General features: G+C 55.1%; 1 protein-coding gene across 1 annotated transcript; it reads left to right on the top strand.

Annotated features, from left to right (window-relative positions):
- The first annotated feature begins 249 nt into the window (after nt 1–249).
- TCN2 (transcobalamin 2) lies at nt 250–16,375 on the top strand. Its single transcript, XM_005911482.3, is given in 10 exon segments — nt 250–780; nt 4,078–4,270; nt 5,002–5,171; nt 7,822–7,983; nt 9,121–9,255; nt 9,258–9,292; nt 9,416–9,602; nt 11,164–11,335; nt 13,591–13,706; nt 15,830–16,375. Coding segments are annotated over 10 exon segments (1,296 nt in total). The 5' UTR covers nt 250–716; the 3' UTR covers nt 15,892–16,375.
- Nucleotides 16,376–16,916: the final 541 nt, after the last annotated feature.

Here is a 16,916-nt window from a genome sequence, read left to right as displayed (position 1 = left end):
GTTCTCTCTTCTCGCAGAGACTATTTCTAGGTGACTTTCCTAGTCCTTGCAAGTGGCCCTGCTAACCGTGGCTTCGTGTGTCTAACGATTAAATCTCGCTCCCTAAATTGCTTTGTTTTGTCTCCCAGGAGGCGCCCAACTTTCCGGTTGGTTGAGAAAACTGGGCGGTCTGGTCCGGGTCCCGCGGCCGCGCCCACTCTGAGCAGGCGGGCAGAGAACAGCTGACTGCTCACGTGACTGTCCCAGCTCCCAGTCCCGTTCTCCTGTCCCAGGCCGGGGTGGGCAGTTTCAGGGGCTCCTTCTGGGAGGGGTAGCAGGTAGGCACCCTAGCCTACCGTGTCTACCGAGGGCATACAGACAGGCGTGGCTGAACAGACTCAGCAGTCAGACGTTCTGCACCCCCATCCAGGGCTCTTCGGGGGGCGGGGAAAGTGTGGCTGGCCGCACTCGCCCCTGCCCCCGCCTCCAGGAAGGCCCGTGCTGCTCTGCCCTTCCTTCCCCTGTTCTTTGGCCTCCCTTTCCCCTCAGCTACAGACCTTTTCCCTTTTCCCTCTGCTGACGTAGCAGTGTGCTGCCGGGCGTGGAGGGATTAATCAGTGACAGGAAGCTGCCTCTTTCGGAGCAGTGACCATTGTGGTCAGGAGAGCCTCTCTCTACCCGGCCAGCCCTAGGAGCCTGTCCCGCTCCCTGCCTGCTGTCCACCCCCTGCTCCTGCCATGGGGCACCTCGGGGCCCTCCTCTTCCTGCTGGGGGGCCTGGGAGCGCTAGCCAACATCTGCGGTGAGTAACTGGATCTAACCTGGAGAGAGGACCATCTTGTCCCAGCCCCTCATTATACAAGGGGAGAAACCAAGGCTCAGATGTGTGTTTGGGGGGTGACTTAGCCGCCCCTCCGGGCTCCCATGGCAGTTTGGACTTCCCTGAACCTCAACGCGTTTAGCGCGCTGTGTTGAGATGAACTCTACGTCTGACTTGCTACCAGACAAGATCGCTTCCATGACATCAGTCATTTGTTGATTATTCATTCAGTAAATGTTGACCGAGCCTTCGCTATGCCAAGTGTGGGACTAGGCTTTGGAGAAAAAACAGGGAGCAAGAAAGGGGTCCCAGCCCTGCCCCAGCTAGATAGAGCTTCCGTTCTAGTGAAAGGGACAGTGGTCAAGACGCGAGTCAGTGCTGGGCTTGGGGGCTGTGGCCAAAGGAAGCCCCCGGCCTGCAGGGAGAGAGCTGGGTGCCGCCAATTCAGGGAGAAAGGGTGGGATTTCCGAGGACCAGGAGGCGATGCAGGAACTGAGACCCAAAGGAGGAAAAGGCGCTGGTGGCGGCGAGGAGAGGAGTGTGGGGGGCAGGGGGGGCCACCCCAGACAGAGGGAAAGTGAGCAGGTGGAGACCCGGGGTGTGAGGACGCCGAGGCATTAGCTTTGCACTCCACATCCAGGGGCCTGCCTGCTCCACCGGGGGCCTCTCAGGGCCTGTCTGGGTGTCAGAGCACACAGGCTCAGGGCTGCTGACGCCCTGGAGACCCGCAGGAAACAGAGGCAGGAAGGGAGGCACCCAGCAGCAGGATCTCTTGTGACTCATGGAGAAACCGACAGGCAGGCTCACTTGTGTCCAGGTGACAGATGAAGCGGTCAAGGGTCATAGGGACCAGGTGACCTGCCTGCCCAAGGCACCTTGGCTTTCCAGGACTTGGCTGGAACTTGGTTCTGAGAACTCCAGGTCAGGGTCTTCCCCTGGCACCAGGAGTCTCTGACCTCTCAAGCCCTTGGCTCTTGGTTCCTGTCCAGACAGTCCCCAGGGGTGACCCAGGACCCTCTGTTGGGTATGAGCCTTTCAACAATTCATCCATAGGCTTGACCCCTTTAGAGTGCTGGGCTGGGTTTGGGGGTACAGCCCACTGCTGCCAGGCCATTTAGTCGCCCCCAGTCTCATTCCCTCACTCGTAAAAGGGGTTGAGAATGCTCCCCGGCCTTCTTCCTGGTGTGACGCAAGCATTTCTGCTCTGCCAGCTTCAAGCCCCGTGTGGTAGTGAATGTGACAGGGATGCCAGCACCAGCTCCTGCATGGAATTCCCATTGTCAGAGCCAGTCCTCAGCTGGCAGAGCTGGGCGGCCCTGTGAACCCCAGGCCCAGAGGGCAGCGCGCTCACCCAGGCTCACTTTTATTGCCTCGGGGGAATCTGCCCGGCTCCTTCCTGCTGAGACTGAATCGGGTTTACCTGCCTCTCTTTAGAGCACCAGCTTCTCTTCCTGTCTCTCTAATCCCAGAGCTGACTCACCCGCTGGAGGTTGGAGCCCTGGCTTGGGGCAGGGGCTCCCTCTCCGGTTTGAAGAAGAGGGAGAGGAAAAGAGAACTGTGGAAGGACCGATAGGCAGACAGACTGGCTGAAAAATGAAGAGAACGAGATAGATCCAGAGAGAAAGAGAGAGAAATTCCTCTAGAAATGGCGGTGGACACACAGAAAGCCACAGAGAAAGAGCAAGGAAAAGAGAAGTACCCTCCCCTCAAGTTCCTTTGCTGCATTCTTGGGGGTGGGGGCGGGTGGGGGGTAGCTGCCCAGCAGCTGGAATCCCCACTGCAATTAGGAGGAAAGAAAGTGAAATCGCAGTCGCTCAGTCGTGTCTTTTGGAAACCATGGACTGTAGCCCGCCAGGCTCCTCTGTCCATGGGATCCTCCAAGCAAGAATACTGGAGTGGGTTGCCATTCCCTTCCTCCAGGGGATCTTCCTGACCCAGGGATGGAACCCGGGTCTCCTGCATTGCAGGCAGATGCTTTGCCATCTGAGCCACCATTAACCAATTAGGAGGAAGTAGCCGGCAAAAGTCCAAGGCCACCTGCTCAGCCCAGGTCCTGTCCCCGAGGGAGGCCGGCTCCTGTCTGCTGGACTGGGAAATACCCCTGAGGCTTCTGCTTCCCTCGTGGGTGAATCCCGAAGCACACAGATAAATGGCTGCAGACAATGACGATGGCTTTCCAGCAGTTTAGCTCCCGATCTCAGGTCCTTCTCACCTAAACTCAGTTGGCAGGAAAAGCATTATTCTGAGACCTGCCCCCGAGGAAGTTCACCAGACCACCCCAGTGAGCCAGCGGGCAGCCTGCAGTGTTGTTTTTTTTTTTTTGTAATCGGAATAGAGTTGATGTACAATGTTGTGTTAATTTCTGCTGTACAGAGAAGTTAATGAGTTATGTGTATACCTATGTCCACTTTTTTTTTAAGATTTTTTTTTTCCCATATAGATCATTACAGACTATTGAGTAAAGTTCCCTGTGCTATACAGTAAGTCCTTACTTAGTTATCTGTTTTATATATATATAGACAGAGTAGTATGTACATGGGCTTCCCTGGTGGCTCAGATGGTAAAGAATCTGCCTGCAATGCACGAGACTTGGGTGAGATCCCTGGGTCAGGAACATCCCCTAGAGAAGGGAATGGCAACCCGCTCCAGTATTCTTGCCTGGAGGATCCCAGGGACAGAGGAGCCTGGCGGGCTACAGTCCATGGGGTTGCAAAGAGGTGGACACGACTGAGTGACTAACGTTTTCAGTGTGTGCATGTCAGTCCCAATCTTCCAGTTTATCCCTCTCTCCCCTTTTCCCCACGGTAACTTTCGTTTTGTTTTCTACGTCTGTGAGTCTATTTATGTTTTGAAAACTGGATCTGTAACCTGTTCCCACGTGGGCCGAAGTTTCTGTAAATGGGTGGGACACGCCCACAGCTTTGAACTTCTGTTTTCTCTTTGCTCCCAGCACCTACATCGCAGGCAGGGCTGGCGCGAGGACCAAGGCGGGTGGGGCGCGGTGCCTGGGGAACCACCCGTCGCTTGGCCAGTCTCTGATGGGCAGAGTGGCTGTCTGGTACCCGCTTCTGCCCTGGGCCCACCACCTCTTTCCTGGCCCACTCCAGCCACTCTTTCGGGATACTGGCTGCCTCTTGTTACAACCAGACTCCCCCATACCAGTCAGGTGTGTGGCCGGTGGCCATAAAGGTGGGGATGTTTATTCCCTGGAAAATACCTTGATAAGGTGCTGCTGTGGCCTCGCCCTGCCCCCTCACTTGGCCTCTTCTCTTTCCTAAGAGATAACCGAGGTGGACAGCACGCTGGTGGAGAGGCTGGGCCAGCGCCTCTTGCCCTGGATGGACCGGCTCTCCCCGGAGCAGCTGAACCCCAGTATCTACGTGGGCCTGCGCCTCTCGAGCCTGCAGGCTGGGGCCAAGGAGGCCCACTACCTGCACAGCCTCAAGCTCAGCTACCAGCAGAGCCTCCTGAGGTCCGGCCATGCTCTCTCCTCCTTTCTCCGGGGCGGCCCCTCATCCTAGGAGGCAGGAGACCCGCGCTCCGGTCTGGGCCTGCCTCTGCTTTGTTGGGAGACCTTAGAGCAAGTTTCACCTCCTCTGGGCCTCTCTCCATCTGTGGAGTGGGGTTGATCTGACCGGATTGGAGATCCCAATCCAGGGCCCTTGTGCGGCCTTTGTACCGCCCTCTGCCCGACTGAGGCAGACATCACTAATCCATGGCCGCACTCTTTCACACTGAGCCCAGCGGCAGCATCGGACTATCTGCGCTCCCTTTCCAGGGGCTATTAAGGGGGGAGGGGCTTGTCCTGAGGTCCAGCTTGGGAGTTTGAATGAGGGGTGAAGGGTCAGGACCGTCAGAGAGCGTCTCCTGCTTGGGAAGTGGACGCAGGGCGAGGAGAGGAAGAAAGGGAGGCTGCAGGGGAAGCGTGGCCACAGTGGGGGGGGGGGGGCAGACAGGTCACTTGGACTCAAGAGATCTCAGAGTTTGCCCTTGAGTTCAACTTGTCATTTTTATGAAATATGTGTGATGTACACCTCACAACTTACATCGCTGACTACATCTGCTTCTGGCAGGTCTCAGAAACTTTCCAACCACTAGGATTTTTTTTTTCCAGTTTGTCATATTGGCAGGGAGAGTGCCCCAAGGCAGGCTCACCGGGAAGGCCCTTTCTCACAAAAGTGTTGTTCCCTGGCTTGGTCCTAGGCCTGCCTCCAACAAGGATGACAATGACTCCGAGGCCAAGCCCTCTATGGGCCAGCTGGCCCTCTACCTGCTGGCTCTCCGGGCCAACTGCGAGTTCATCGGAGGCCGCAAGGGGGACAGGCTGGTCTCCCAGCTGAAGCGGTTCCTGGAGGACGAGAAGAGGGCCATCGGTGAGGAGGCGCGGGCTGCCAGGGGCAGGGAGGGCGCATCGGACAGCATCATGGAACGTGCACATCAGAGCTTTGGGTTTTCTCCTCAAGCCTCTTTCCTGCCCTCCGCTCTGCCTGTCTTGATATTTATCGAGGCTTGGGCCTGCTCCAGGGGGAATCCTTAATCAAGCCTTTCCTGCATCCTGCATGCATTCTGTTGGCAAGTCCTGCTGCTCAGCCACCAAGCTTGGTCTGATTATCCTCCTCTGGACAACTGCCCAGCCTCCTTACTCCTTAGCCTCCCTCTGCTTCCTCTCCTGCCTCCTGACTCAACCCGGCCCACACAGAGTGAGCACTTAGAGTATAAACCTAGGAACTGCCCCAGCAGCCCAGCGGTTAAAACTCCACTTTCCAATAGAGGAGGCGTGTACTCACTGCAGACGGTGACTGCAGCCATGAAATTAAAAGACGCTTACTCCTTGGAAGGAAAGTTATGACCAACCTAGCCAGCATATTAAAATGCAGAGACATTACTTTGTCAACAAAGGTCCATCTAGTCAAGGCTATGGTTTTTCTAGTAGTCATGTATGGATGTGAGAGTTGGACTGTGAAGAAGGCTGAGTGCCAAAGAATTGATGCTTTTGAACTGTGGTGTTGGAGAAGACTTGAGAGTCCCATGGACTGCAAGGAGATCCAACCAGCCCATCCTAAAGGAGATCAGTCCTGGGTGTTCATTGGAAGGACTGATGCTGAAGCTGAAACTTCAATACTTTGGCCACCTCATGTGAAGAGTTGACTCATTGGAAAAGACCCTGATGCTGGGAGGGATTGGGGGCAGGAGGAGGATGAGATGGCTGGATGGCATCACCAACTCAATGGACATGAGTTTGGGTAAACTGCGGGAGTTGGTGATGGACAGGGAGGCCTGGCGTGCTGCGATTCATGGGGTAGCAAAGAGTCAGACACAGCTGAGCGACTGAATTGAACTGAACTGAGGAACTATGTTCTCACATACCACGAGGTGCGGCCAAAAAAAATTTTTTTTTAATAAAATAAATATACATTTGATCCTGTTAGTGCTGCGTAAACCCTGCAGGAGCTGCTCGCTGCTGTGCTCACAGCCCTCAAGCTCAGTCTGTCTGCCTATTTCTCCTCTGCAGACCCTGCCCAGCCACTCATCCACCCCTCTGTGGGCTCTGGTCACCCCGGCCATATCTCTCAGCTCACCTTGCAAACCAGGGTCTTGACAGATCCAGGGAACCCCCTATCTGGAAGGTTTCCTTCCGCTTCTAGCTCACTCCTGTGGGCCTCTGCCTCCCTCCCTCCCTCCCCTGGGTCACTGCCTCAGAGAGAATCCTGCCCCAGCTCCCCAGCTATTCAGAGACCTCTGTTATTCAGCCCCTTGGACCTCAGTACACGATTCAGTTATAATCATGGTCTCATGAGCATGGCAGCCGGCCCTCTCAGCAGCTCAGAATTCACAGGGAGAATTCAGGTGGGAGAGCAATTGCATATCCCTGAGGCAGAGGCGAGGTTGTGCCCACACCCCACCAGCAGAGGGCAGCACTCAGCATTTCCTCCCTCCCCAGGCAGACCCCACCCCACTGCAGTTCAGTTCAGTTGCTCAGTCGTGTCCCACTCTTTGTGACCCAATGGACTGCAGCACGCCAGGCTTCCCTGTCCATCAACAACTCCTGGAGTTTAGTCAAACTCATGTCCATTGGGTCGGTGATGCCATCTAATCATCTCATTCTCTGTCTTTCCCTTCTCCTCCCTCCTTCAATCTTTCCCAGCATCAGGGTTTTTTCAAATGAGTCAGTCCTTCGCATCAGATGGCCAAAGTGTTGGAGTTTCAGCTTCAGCATCAGTCCTTCCAATGAATATTCAGGACTGATCTCCTTTAGGATGGACTGGTTGGATCTCCTTGCAGTCCAAGGGTCTTCTCCAACATCACAGTTCAAAAGCATCAGTTCTTCGGTGCTCAGCTTTCTTTATAGAAACCACCACAACCCCCAGGGAAATCTTCTCTCCTATGGCTTCTAGGAAAAACTGCCACACCAGATTTCTACTTGGACACCTAAAAAGTTAAAGTGGCTTGATAAACAACACAGGCTGATTTTTTCCCTAAAGAAGCAGCAATTGATCTCACCTAGACTTGTTATTCCCCTGCTTCTGGGGGCCCAGGGAGAAGGCAAACTTTTGTTCGGAAAACGAGAACAGCCAGCCGCATACTGACATGTCGCTGCCTGGGCTGGGTTTGAGCAAGTCCTCAGCTAGCACTGGCTGCGCTGTGCTTGGCCTGTCATCACCGTTCACACCTCCGGGCACAGTGCCTGACACTCAGTGGTGTCTCAGCAAGTATGAGTCAAGCGGGTGAAGAAAAGAAGGGTCCCTGATAGCTCAGTTGATAAAGAATCCGCTCGCAATGCAGGAGACCCCGGTTCGATCCCTGGGTTGGGAAGATCCCTGGAAAAGGGAAAGCCTGCCCACTCCAGTATTCTGGCCTGGAGAATTCCATGGAGGGTATAGTCTATGGGGTTGCAAAGAGTTGGACACGACTGAGCGACTTTCACTTTCACCACCCAAAGGAGGGTGTCAGGGTGCTGGCAGGCGGCTGGTTGCTGGGAGGGGCAAGCGTGACGCTCCCACCCCGTGGTTTTTTTGCTCCCAGGGCACAACCACCAGGGTCACCCCCGCACCAGCTACTACCAGTACAGCCTGGGCATCCTGGCCCTGTGTGTCCACCAGAAGCGAGTCCACGACAGTGTGGTGGGCAAGCTCCTGTACGCCGTGGAACACAAGCCGCATCTCCTGCAGGACCACGTCTCTGTGGGTGAGTGGGCTGCACCCTGAAGGCCAGGCTGGCGCCCCTGCAGCCCCTGGCCCCAGGCTCACCTTTCCTTGGGACCCCTCCTCTCGGGTCCATTAGGAGGCGGAATGAGGGCTCACTGTGGTGCAGGGTCTGTGAGTCAACTCTCCTCCCCCCATCCTCCACCACACTCTTACTGCAGGGCACCCCGGGCAGCTCAGCTGGCCTTTCTAGCTCAGCTTCTCTGGTAAAATAACCCCCGCAGCAGCATCTCAGTAAGAGATGTCTGGTTTTTTTTTAATTAATTAATTTTAATTGGAGACTACTTACAATATTGTAGTGGGTTTTGTCATACATTGACATGAATCAGCCATGGGTGTACATGTGTCCCCATCCTGAATCCCCTTCCCACGTCCCTCCCCAATCCATCCCTCAGGGTTGTCCCAATGCACCGGCCCTGAGCACCCTGCCTCATGCAAGGAGATGTCTAATAAGTAAAGGATATAGCATGGCGCCCAGCATGGAGAAAGTGCTAGACACACAGCTATGATGTTCTCATCGAATAATCTGGGAAGGGACAAAACAACCAAAAATGAACCAGGAGGCCTGAGACCTGGATTCCAGATCTGCTTCCTTCCTGTGTGACGTGGGTCTTCAGGGCCCTCTCTTGCCCTGGTGCATCTCCCACTAACAGGGGACAGAGTTAAGCAGGGTCAGCCCAGGGAAGGACCTCGGGGTAATGGGCAGCCCCGGGAGGGCTGGAGGAAGGGGAGCAATAGGGTCAGAGCAGCATTTTAAAGTTTCCACCAGCTAGGGGGAACAACTCAGCCCAGTCTGCCCAGTTCCCAGGATGGCAAACTGGGATGGTCAGTCACTGGATAGAGGTCAGTGAGAGAGACTGGGGCAGGGAGGGTCAAGAGGACCTTATCCTACACCACTCGCTTGCAAACCTGCCTGCACTTTAGAATTACCAGGGGAGTTTTTTTGTTTGTTCATTTGTGGTTTTTTGTTTTTTGGGGGTGGGGGGGGCCATACCACACAGCTTTTGGAAACTTCGTTTCCCCAACCACGAAATTAAAAGATGCTTGCTCCTTGGAAGAAAAGCTATGACAAACCTAGGCAGTGTATGAAAAAGCAAAGACATCACTTTGGCCCCTGCAGACACCATGGCCATGGCAGGCATGGCCTTCTCCTGTCTGGAGCTGTCCAACCTCAACCCCAAGCAGAGAAACCGGATCAACCTGGCCCTCAAGAGAGTGCAAGAGAAGATCCTGAAGGCCCAGACCCCAGAGGGCTACTTGGGAATGTCTACAGCACCCCTCTAGCTTTGCAGGTGGGGAAGAGACTCCGGGGCCATGCTCTACCCTAGTGGCTGGAGGGAAGTGGACCAGCCAGGGGCTGGAAGACCCGGCCCCTCTGACCTCCCTCCTCCTTCTCTTCCCCATTCTGTCCCCAGTTGCTGATGGGCTCCCTCAGGCCCTCGGTGGAGCTGGGCACGGCCTGCCTTAAAGCCAAGGCTGCTCTGCAGGCCAGCCTACAGCACAAGACCTTCCAGAACCCTCTCATGATCTCTCAGCTGCTGCCTGTCCTGAACCAGAAGAGCTATGTGGATCTCATCTCCCCAGACTGCCAGGCTCCAAGAGGTAGCTGGCTTTTCACAAAAGCCCCACTCTTTTCAATCTGCATTGAAGTCGCCCTGTCCCAGTGGGGGTGGGGGGGATCTTGCTCTATCTTGATTTGCTGAATCAGCAGGGGTTTGCAGGTGTGCGTGGGACACACCTGCAGCTAAGATGCCTTCACAGGTTCTAGACGCTCAGTATGGGGAGGGAGACCCCAAACGGTGAGCTCTGGGCCTGCTGTGACTCTTCAGCCCCTTGTGTGGTGCCCAGTACAGAAATGTTTGAATGAATGAATGGATGGATGGATGGATGGATGAATAGATGGATGGATGGATGGGTGGGTGCATGGATGGGTGGATGGATGGGTGAATAGATGGATGGATGGATGGATGGATGGGTGGATGGATGGGTGAATAGATGGATGGATGGATGGATAGATGGGTGAATGGATGGATGGATGAATAGATGGATGGATGAATAGATGAATGGATGGATGGGTGCATAGATGGATAGATGGGTGAATAGATGGATGGAGGGATGGATGGATGGATGGATGGGTGGGTGCATAGATGGATGGATGGATGGATGGGTGAATGGATGGATGGATTAATAGATGGATGGATGAATAGATGGATGGATGGATGGATGGGTGAATGGATGGATGGATGGATGGGTGAATGGATGGATGGATGAATAGATGGATGGATGGATGGATGAATAGATGGATGGATGGGTGGATGAATAGATGGATGGATGGATGGATGGGTGAATGGATGGATGGGTGGATGAATAGATGGATGGATGGATGGATGGATGAATAGATGGATAGATGGGTGGATGAATAGATGGATGGATGGATGGATGGGTGAATGGATGGATGGGTGGATGAATAGATGGATGGATGGATGGATGGATGAATAGATGGATAGATGGATGAATAGATGGGTGGATGGATGGATGGGGAGAGACATTAGCTCCCCAGCTAACATTTTGATTAGCTCCCATACCTCATAATGACTCCCTGAATTATGAAGTTAGCTGTCTGAATCAGGGCTTCATCTGAGCGAGGAACTAGGGTTGGTGGGTGGGATTTGCCAGTGGAGAAGAGAGGCGGAAGGCAGAGTGGGGAGGGGGCATCAAGGGCAAAGGCTCAGAGGCGTACAGTCTGGAATTGAGGGGAGGGTCTCACTGCAGCGTGGGGTCTGGGAGGATGAGCTGGAGTGGCAGGAAGGCAGGAGGATGAAAAGGAGGGGATCCCTCAGAAGTAACGGAGGATGACATGAACAGATGTATGTTCTAGTTAACAACCCCCGGGGCTGCTAGGGGGGCAGGTAGGTGGGAGGGGGACACTGGAGCAGAGAAACCAGTGAGGGGCCTGAGCTTGGGTGGTGGGGGATGTGGGAGCTGAGGGGCTGGGGAGGCTGGGAAAGCAGCTGGATGGTATTGGTGGTGGTATTGACGGGGAGGGGACCCAGGGGAAGGAGGAGGTCCCAGTGGGCTGCAGTGTCTTCCTGGAAAGAAAGGAGGACTAAGGCCTGGCCCCCTACCCTCAAAGTGGCTGCCCCTTCCCCTCTCCCTGGCTCAGCCCTGTTGGAACCGGCTCTGGAGACCCCGCCACAGGCCAAAGTCCCGAAGTTCATTGACGTCTTGCTGAAGGTCTCCGGCATCTCCCCTTCATACAGACACTCTGTCTCTGTCCCTGCCGGCTCCTCCCTGGAAGACATCCTGAAGAACGCCCAGGAGCATGGAAGATTCAGGTGAGACCTCCCCACCTCCCGGCCCTTGCCTGACCCGACCTGGCATCCCCCGAAACAGGACTCAGTGAGGCAGGGGATGGAGACAGGGCTCCCTCGGGAGAGGCCCAGGCTTTCTCCCACCTGCTGCGCCCCCGGCGCCCCCATGCTGTGGTGGAAACAGGCGTCAGGGTTGGGAGAGCAGGCTCCCAAGGCAGACCCTGGAATCCCAGCTCTCCAGCTGGGGACCAGGCCAGATGCCTTCCCTGCAGCTCATGAGGACGGCATGGTGCCCCTCACCTCCCACCCGCCAGGGCCCGTTCGGGAGCTAGGGCATGAGGGCACAGACAAGACATGGTATTAACACATGCTTTTTGTGCACAGGGTCACGCACTTAGTAAGTGCTCAACACAGGCTAGCTTTCAGAAGGATGAGACTTTTTAGTATCAAACGATCCTGGTCCGATCCCTGTGATGAAGGAGTCACCTGGCCAAGCCTTCTGCAGAGTGTGGTGGGACAATGGCCTTCCTCTTGCTTCTCACCCTGAGATGGGATGGATCTGAGATGAGTGTTTCCAGAGCGCTGCTCTGGGCCCCGCCGTGTCCACACCTGAATAAGATGGGAGGGGTCCCCGGCGGGGATCTGGCCCAGAGGATGAGTGCCTCCCAGCGGACCTCGTGGCCTGCAGTGCGCTGATGGCCGCGTCGCGGGGCCCACACACACCGGGTGCCCTTGGCAGGCTCTGGGATCACCTAGCAGACGTGCATACTCAGTCACTCAGGCGTGTCTGACTCTTTGGCGACCCCATGGACGGTAGCCCGCCAGGCTCCTCTGTCCGTGGGATTTCTCAGGCAAGAATACTGGAGTGGGTTGCCATTTCCTTCTCCAGGGGATCTTCCTAATGCAGGGATCGAAGCCGCATCTCTTACATCTCCTGCAATTGGCAGGCAAATTCCTTATCACTGAGCCACCTGGGATTACCAAGGTCGTGTTTGGACATTGTCATCAAAATGGAAAAAAAAATTGAACTTTTTTTTTTTGGCCACACCACAGCATGTGGGATCTTAGTTTCCATAGCAGAGTCGAACCCACACTCCCTTGCAGTGTAAGCGAAGAGTCTCAGCCACGGACCACCAGGGAAGTCCCAACTTGGACAGTTTTATTCAGAACTGCAGGACCTCTGAGAAAACGTGAGGGATACCAATCTGAGAAATGATTCTCTTGGTGGTAGAGAGGGTGCCTGAGCTGGGTTCAGGGGCCAGAAGGGAGGCATGTTCGAGGCACATGAGTGCACGGCAGAGAAAGCCGGACTCTGGAAGGAGAGAGAGGAAGAGACAGGCGGCGAGGAAGAGACAGAAAGAGGGGAGAGAGCAATGGAGCGAGGCAGGCCAGCAGCGCTCTGGGCAGCCACGTGGCCCCCGAGACCTGGGTACGGGCTGCTCCCTAAAACCTTCCCTTTGACCAGGTCACCCTGAGGGCATTTCTGTTTCTTAAAACTATGAAAACCCTCCATCTCCAAGGCCAGTGCTACTGATAAGGAGAGAGGACAGCCACAGCATTTGAAGAGAGTCATTTTGGCAGCCGTGTCCATGCTCAGGAAGGGGTGGTGTGGAGTGTCTTGGTTGCAAAGGCCAGGAATCTAATCCAAGCCTTTCCAGTAGCAGGCAGCATGGGGTGTGTAGACTCAGAGGGAAGACTGAGCAGCCCAGCTGAGAGAATGGGGGTGCCCCTGAGCCACAGAGGGGGCTTCCCTGGTGGCTCAGTGGTTAAAAAAAAAAACCCGCCTGCCAATGCAGGAGACTCGGGTTCGATCTCTGGATCGGGAAGATCCCCTGGAGGAGGAAATGGCAACCCACTCTAGTACTTTTGCCTGGGAAATGCCATGGACAGAGGAGCCTTGCGAGTTACAGTCCATGGAATCCCCAAAGAGCCTGACACGACTTAGCGACTAAACAACAACTGAGCCACGAAAACGCCACCGGTGTCTCTGCCTCTGTCTCACCTGCTCTACTTCTTCCTCCTGCTGGCCTCACTCTGGGCGTGGGCAGCTTCTGATTCTCACCCCGCTGCAAGGTCAGCCCCCAGAGTGGGAGGTGTCTAGGGGGCTGGAGAGGAGGCGTGGAGGAAGGGCGCCTGGTGAGGCTGCCCAGGAAGGGCTTGGCCAGTACTGCCCTGAAAGTGAGGGCAAGGTTTGCTTTCTGTGAGTGGTTCAGCTTCTGCCCTTGGGTTGACGGGAGCAAAAGTCACCTTTTCTTTCTCTTTGTCTGTCCCTTTGGTAGGTTTAGAACACAGGCCTCCCTGTCTGGCCCCTTCCTGACCTCCGTGCTGGGGAGAAAGGCTGGGGAACGTGAGTTCTGGCAGGTCCTCCGAGATCCTGACACCCCCTTGCAGCAAGGTGAGTCTGGTGGCCAGCCCCCTGCGCACGCGTTCCCCAGCCCAGCCCTGTCCCAGAACCCAGGCTTCGTCAACTCACCCCAGCTTTCCCCCAGAACCTTCCTGGCGCTCAGCCTCAGGTCACCGCTGACACTCAAGCTTGCATATAATACATTTAACTGTATTCTTAAGAACTTTTGTGTATGTCACTGTGGCAACTCTCGGAAAGCAGATAGGCAAAAAAGAAGAAATTTAAAATTGCCCACAATCCACTACCCAGCGATTAACTTTTTTTTTTTTTTTTAACTTCTGGTGTATTTTCTTCCAGGTAATTTTAAAAAATATGTACATATGTTTTTTCGTAAAAATGAAGCCATACTCTATAGCAGTGCTGTCCCATAGAAAAAAAAAACGTGAGCCTCGTCACATGTAATCCTGAATTCTGTAGTTGATCAAACTAACATTAACAATACATCTTATTTAATCCAGTACATCCAATATCATTCCAAGATGTAATCAACGCAAAATTATTGATGACATATTTTGCATCTTTCTTTGGTTCCTTTCCAGTGCTCAGTAGATACATGTGGCTACTGGCTGGCGTATTGAATGGCACAACTCGATACACGGTTTTGCAGTTTATCTTTTTCATCCTTAACATATGGTAGCCATCTTTCTATGCGGGTATATGCAGATCTTCCCCTTTCTTTGTAATAGCCACATAGGCTATATCATCCAGCAGGGTGCTTTGGGCTGCAAGGAACAGTAATGTGACACGAACTAGCTTCCACGATGCAGCTTTCATTGGCTCATCTCTTGGCTCCTGTGACCAGATTCCAGTGGGAGTAAGGATTTCAGGCCCAGCCCCACCTCCCCTCGACCCTCCTCCTCTCTTTGCTGGCTTCCTCCTCCAGAGAAGCTGCTCTGTGTCTTCCCGGGGCTGCTCCCTTTTGTGAGGCAGGAAACTTGTCTGTGAATTGCCCAGCACACGTCTCCTGGCATCCTGAAGGTGGACTTGGGATTCAGGCGCGTTCCTAGACCCTTCCCTGTTGCCAGGAGATGCCCCTCTGCACCCATCACTGACTAGAGAGAAGGGACCGTCGCAAAGCCTGGCTTGCCAGTCAGGGCCCAGCCCCAGTGTGGAGTGGGATGGGTGGATCGCAGCTTATCAACTCCCGCTGGGCCTTTAGCGCATCTCCAGTTTTAACGCCCCACGCCATCATAGCATCCCTGAGCATCAGCCCTATCACTGGACAAACTCTTAAGGATCATCTGTCCCCGCTCCTGGTATCTGGGACTTCTAGGGGGCACTTGCCATGTGCCAGGGGATTAGGCCATGTGCTTTACAGAAGGTGGGACTGACTGAGGGAGCCTAGTAAAAAGCCATCTTTCTCCCTGCCTGGCTTCTGGAAAAATTGAGAAATAAAACCAAGAGGCGACAGATGGAGAGACCGGATCTGGCCTCTATTACCGATAAAGGCTGGATTGAGGAGGTAGCCGAGGGGGAGAGCCTGATGGACTCAGCCACAAGGCAGACGTGGGCGGTGGTGTCCTCTACCTCCCCCACCCGGCCCCCCGGTCCAGCAGGAGGCCCGCTCCCCTGGGAAAAAGGAGGCCGGGTTGTTGGTATCATGACTACCCTCGTTTTAGAAATGGGAGCACCAGTGCTCGGAGAGGTTACATAAGCTGCCCAGAACCACACCCCTATGAGTACAGAGCTGGGGCTTGAACCCCGGAGTCTGCTGGAGCCTGGATGGTGCCTCGTGAGTGAAGGCTGACTTCCCTCGTGGTCCTGCTTCTCCCCAGACCTCCCGGAGCAGGTCCCTCTTCTGGATGGCTCCTCGGGGGCACCGTGAAGACGGTGACCCCGCCCATCAGTGTTGTCAGGGTCTCTGGTTCCTTTGGCCTCATGATGGTTATTAGGGTGCCATCTCATGCCCTCCCACCTCCCTGGGGGGTACCCCATTGCAAAGTGAGCCTGTGGGTCTCAGTGACCCTGAGGTCACACTGAGTTCGGAGTCTCCAGACTGGCTCTGCACAGAACCTGGGTTTCCCACCACCCAGCCCTGAGCCCATTTTACAGGGCAGGGGTCTAGAAGGTGAGGTCTGCCCTGTTAACCCCCACCCCCCAACCTCTTTCTGCAGGTATTGCTGACTACAGACCCAAGGATGGAGAGACCATCGAGCTGAGGCTGGTTGGCTGGTAGCCCCCCAGGCTCACCCACGCCGCTGCCTCCCACACTTCCTGTCTCCCACCCTCCCTCCAGACACCCCGGTAATGGGCACACGCCTGATCCTGCTGCCTTCTCTTGCACACTTGTCCCTGGATCCCACAGCCACCAGCCCTGCGGGAGTCCTAAACCACCGCCCACCTGGAGCAGGGAGCCCAGCACCTCCCCCAGGAGGTCTGTCTGCCTGGGTCTGGTCCCACCTGGCCCGGCGGGTGTCCCGAGAAGGTCACTCACAGGCCGGAGGGCGTAAACGTCTCGGACTCCTCCCCGGCCGCCTCGTGAGTACCGCTCGCTCTGTGATGGGGGTCGCTTGAGGACAGCCCTGCGGCCCTGACCCTAGCTCTCCACTCTGTCGTCCAGGCTGCCGCCCCAGAGCCGGCTGCATTGTAGCGGCTGGTGAGGGTTTCTGCAGAGCTCTCAGCCCACCTCCAGAAGGATTAAAGAGTTGGTTGTGCACGTGGCCCAGCGTCCTGATGCCTTGAGCTTGGAGTCAGTGCAGGTGCCAGGAGCAGAGGAGGGGGGACAGCCCCGTGGGCAGCAGAGGAGGGTGAGTGAGCATCCTTCTGGGTCCTGGGGGACCGAGGCTGGTGGTGACGACGCAGATTCCTGTTTAGGAGTGTGTATTTGCTAGATGCTTTCGTGCACAACTCTGAGGTTGGATGTTTCTCTTTTCCTCTCTGCTTTCAGATGAGGAAATCAGTGCCTCAGAGAGGGAGAGTGACTTGCCCGAAGTGGCCCGGGGCTGGGGTGTGGGCTGGTGATTTAGGAGACAGACCTGGGGAGGCCTCCAGGCTCTTCCACGCAAACACTGAAAACCAGGGCCCTCAAAGATTGTGTTGACTTAAAAAAAAAAAAAAAAAAGCGTAACATGAGAGTAGGGAGTTAAGTTTTATTTGGGGCAAAATGGAGACTATGGCCTGGGAGGCAGAATTTTAGATAGCTCTGAGAAACTGCTCCAAAGAGGTGGGGGGGGGGTCAGTATATATGTATGTGATTTTAGT

The sequence above is a fragment of the Bos mutus genome, chromosome 17, assembly GCF_027580195.1.
Source record: "Bos mutus isolate GX-2022 chromosome 17, NWIPB_WYAK_1.1, whole genome shotgun sequence".
Lineage (NCBI taxonomy): Eukaryota > Metazoa > Chordata > Mammalia > Artiodactyla > Bovidae > Bos > Bos mutus.
Note: the sequence above shows the minus strand (reverse complement) of the source record. Positions and strands in the feature narration are given on the sequence as shown.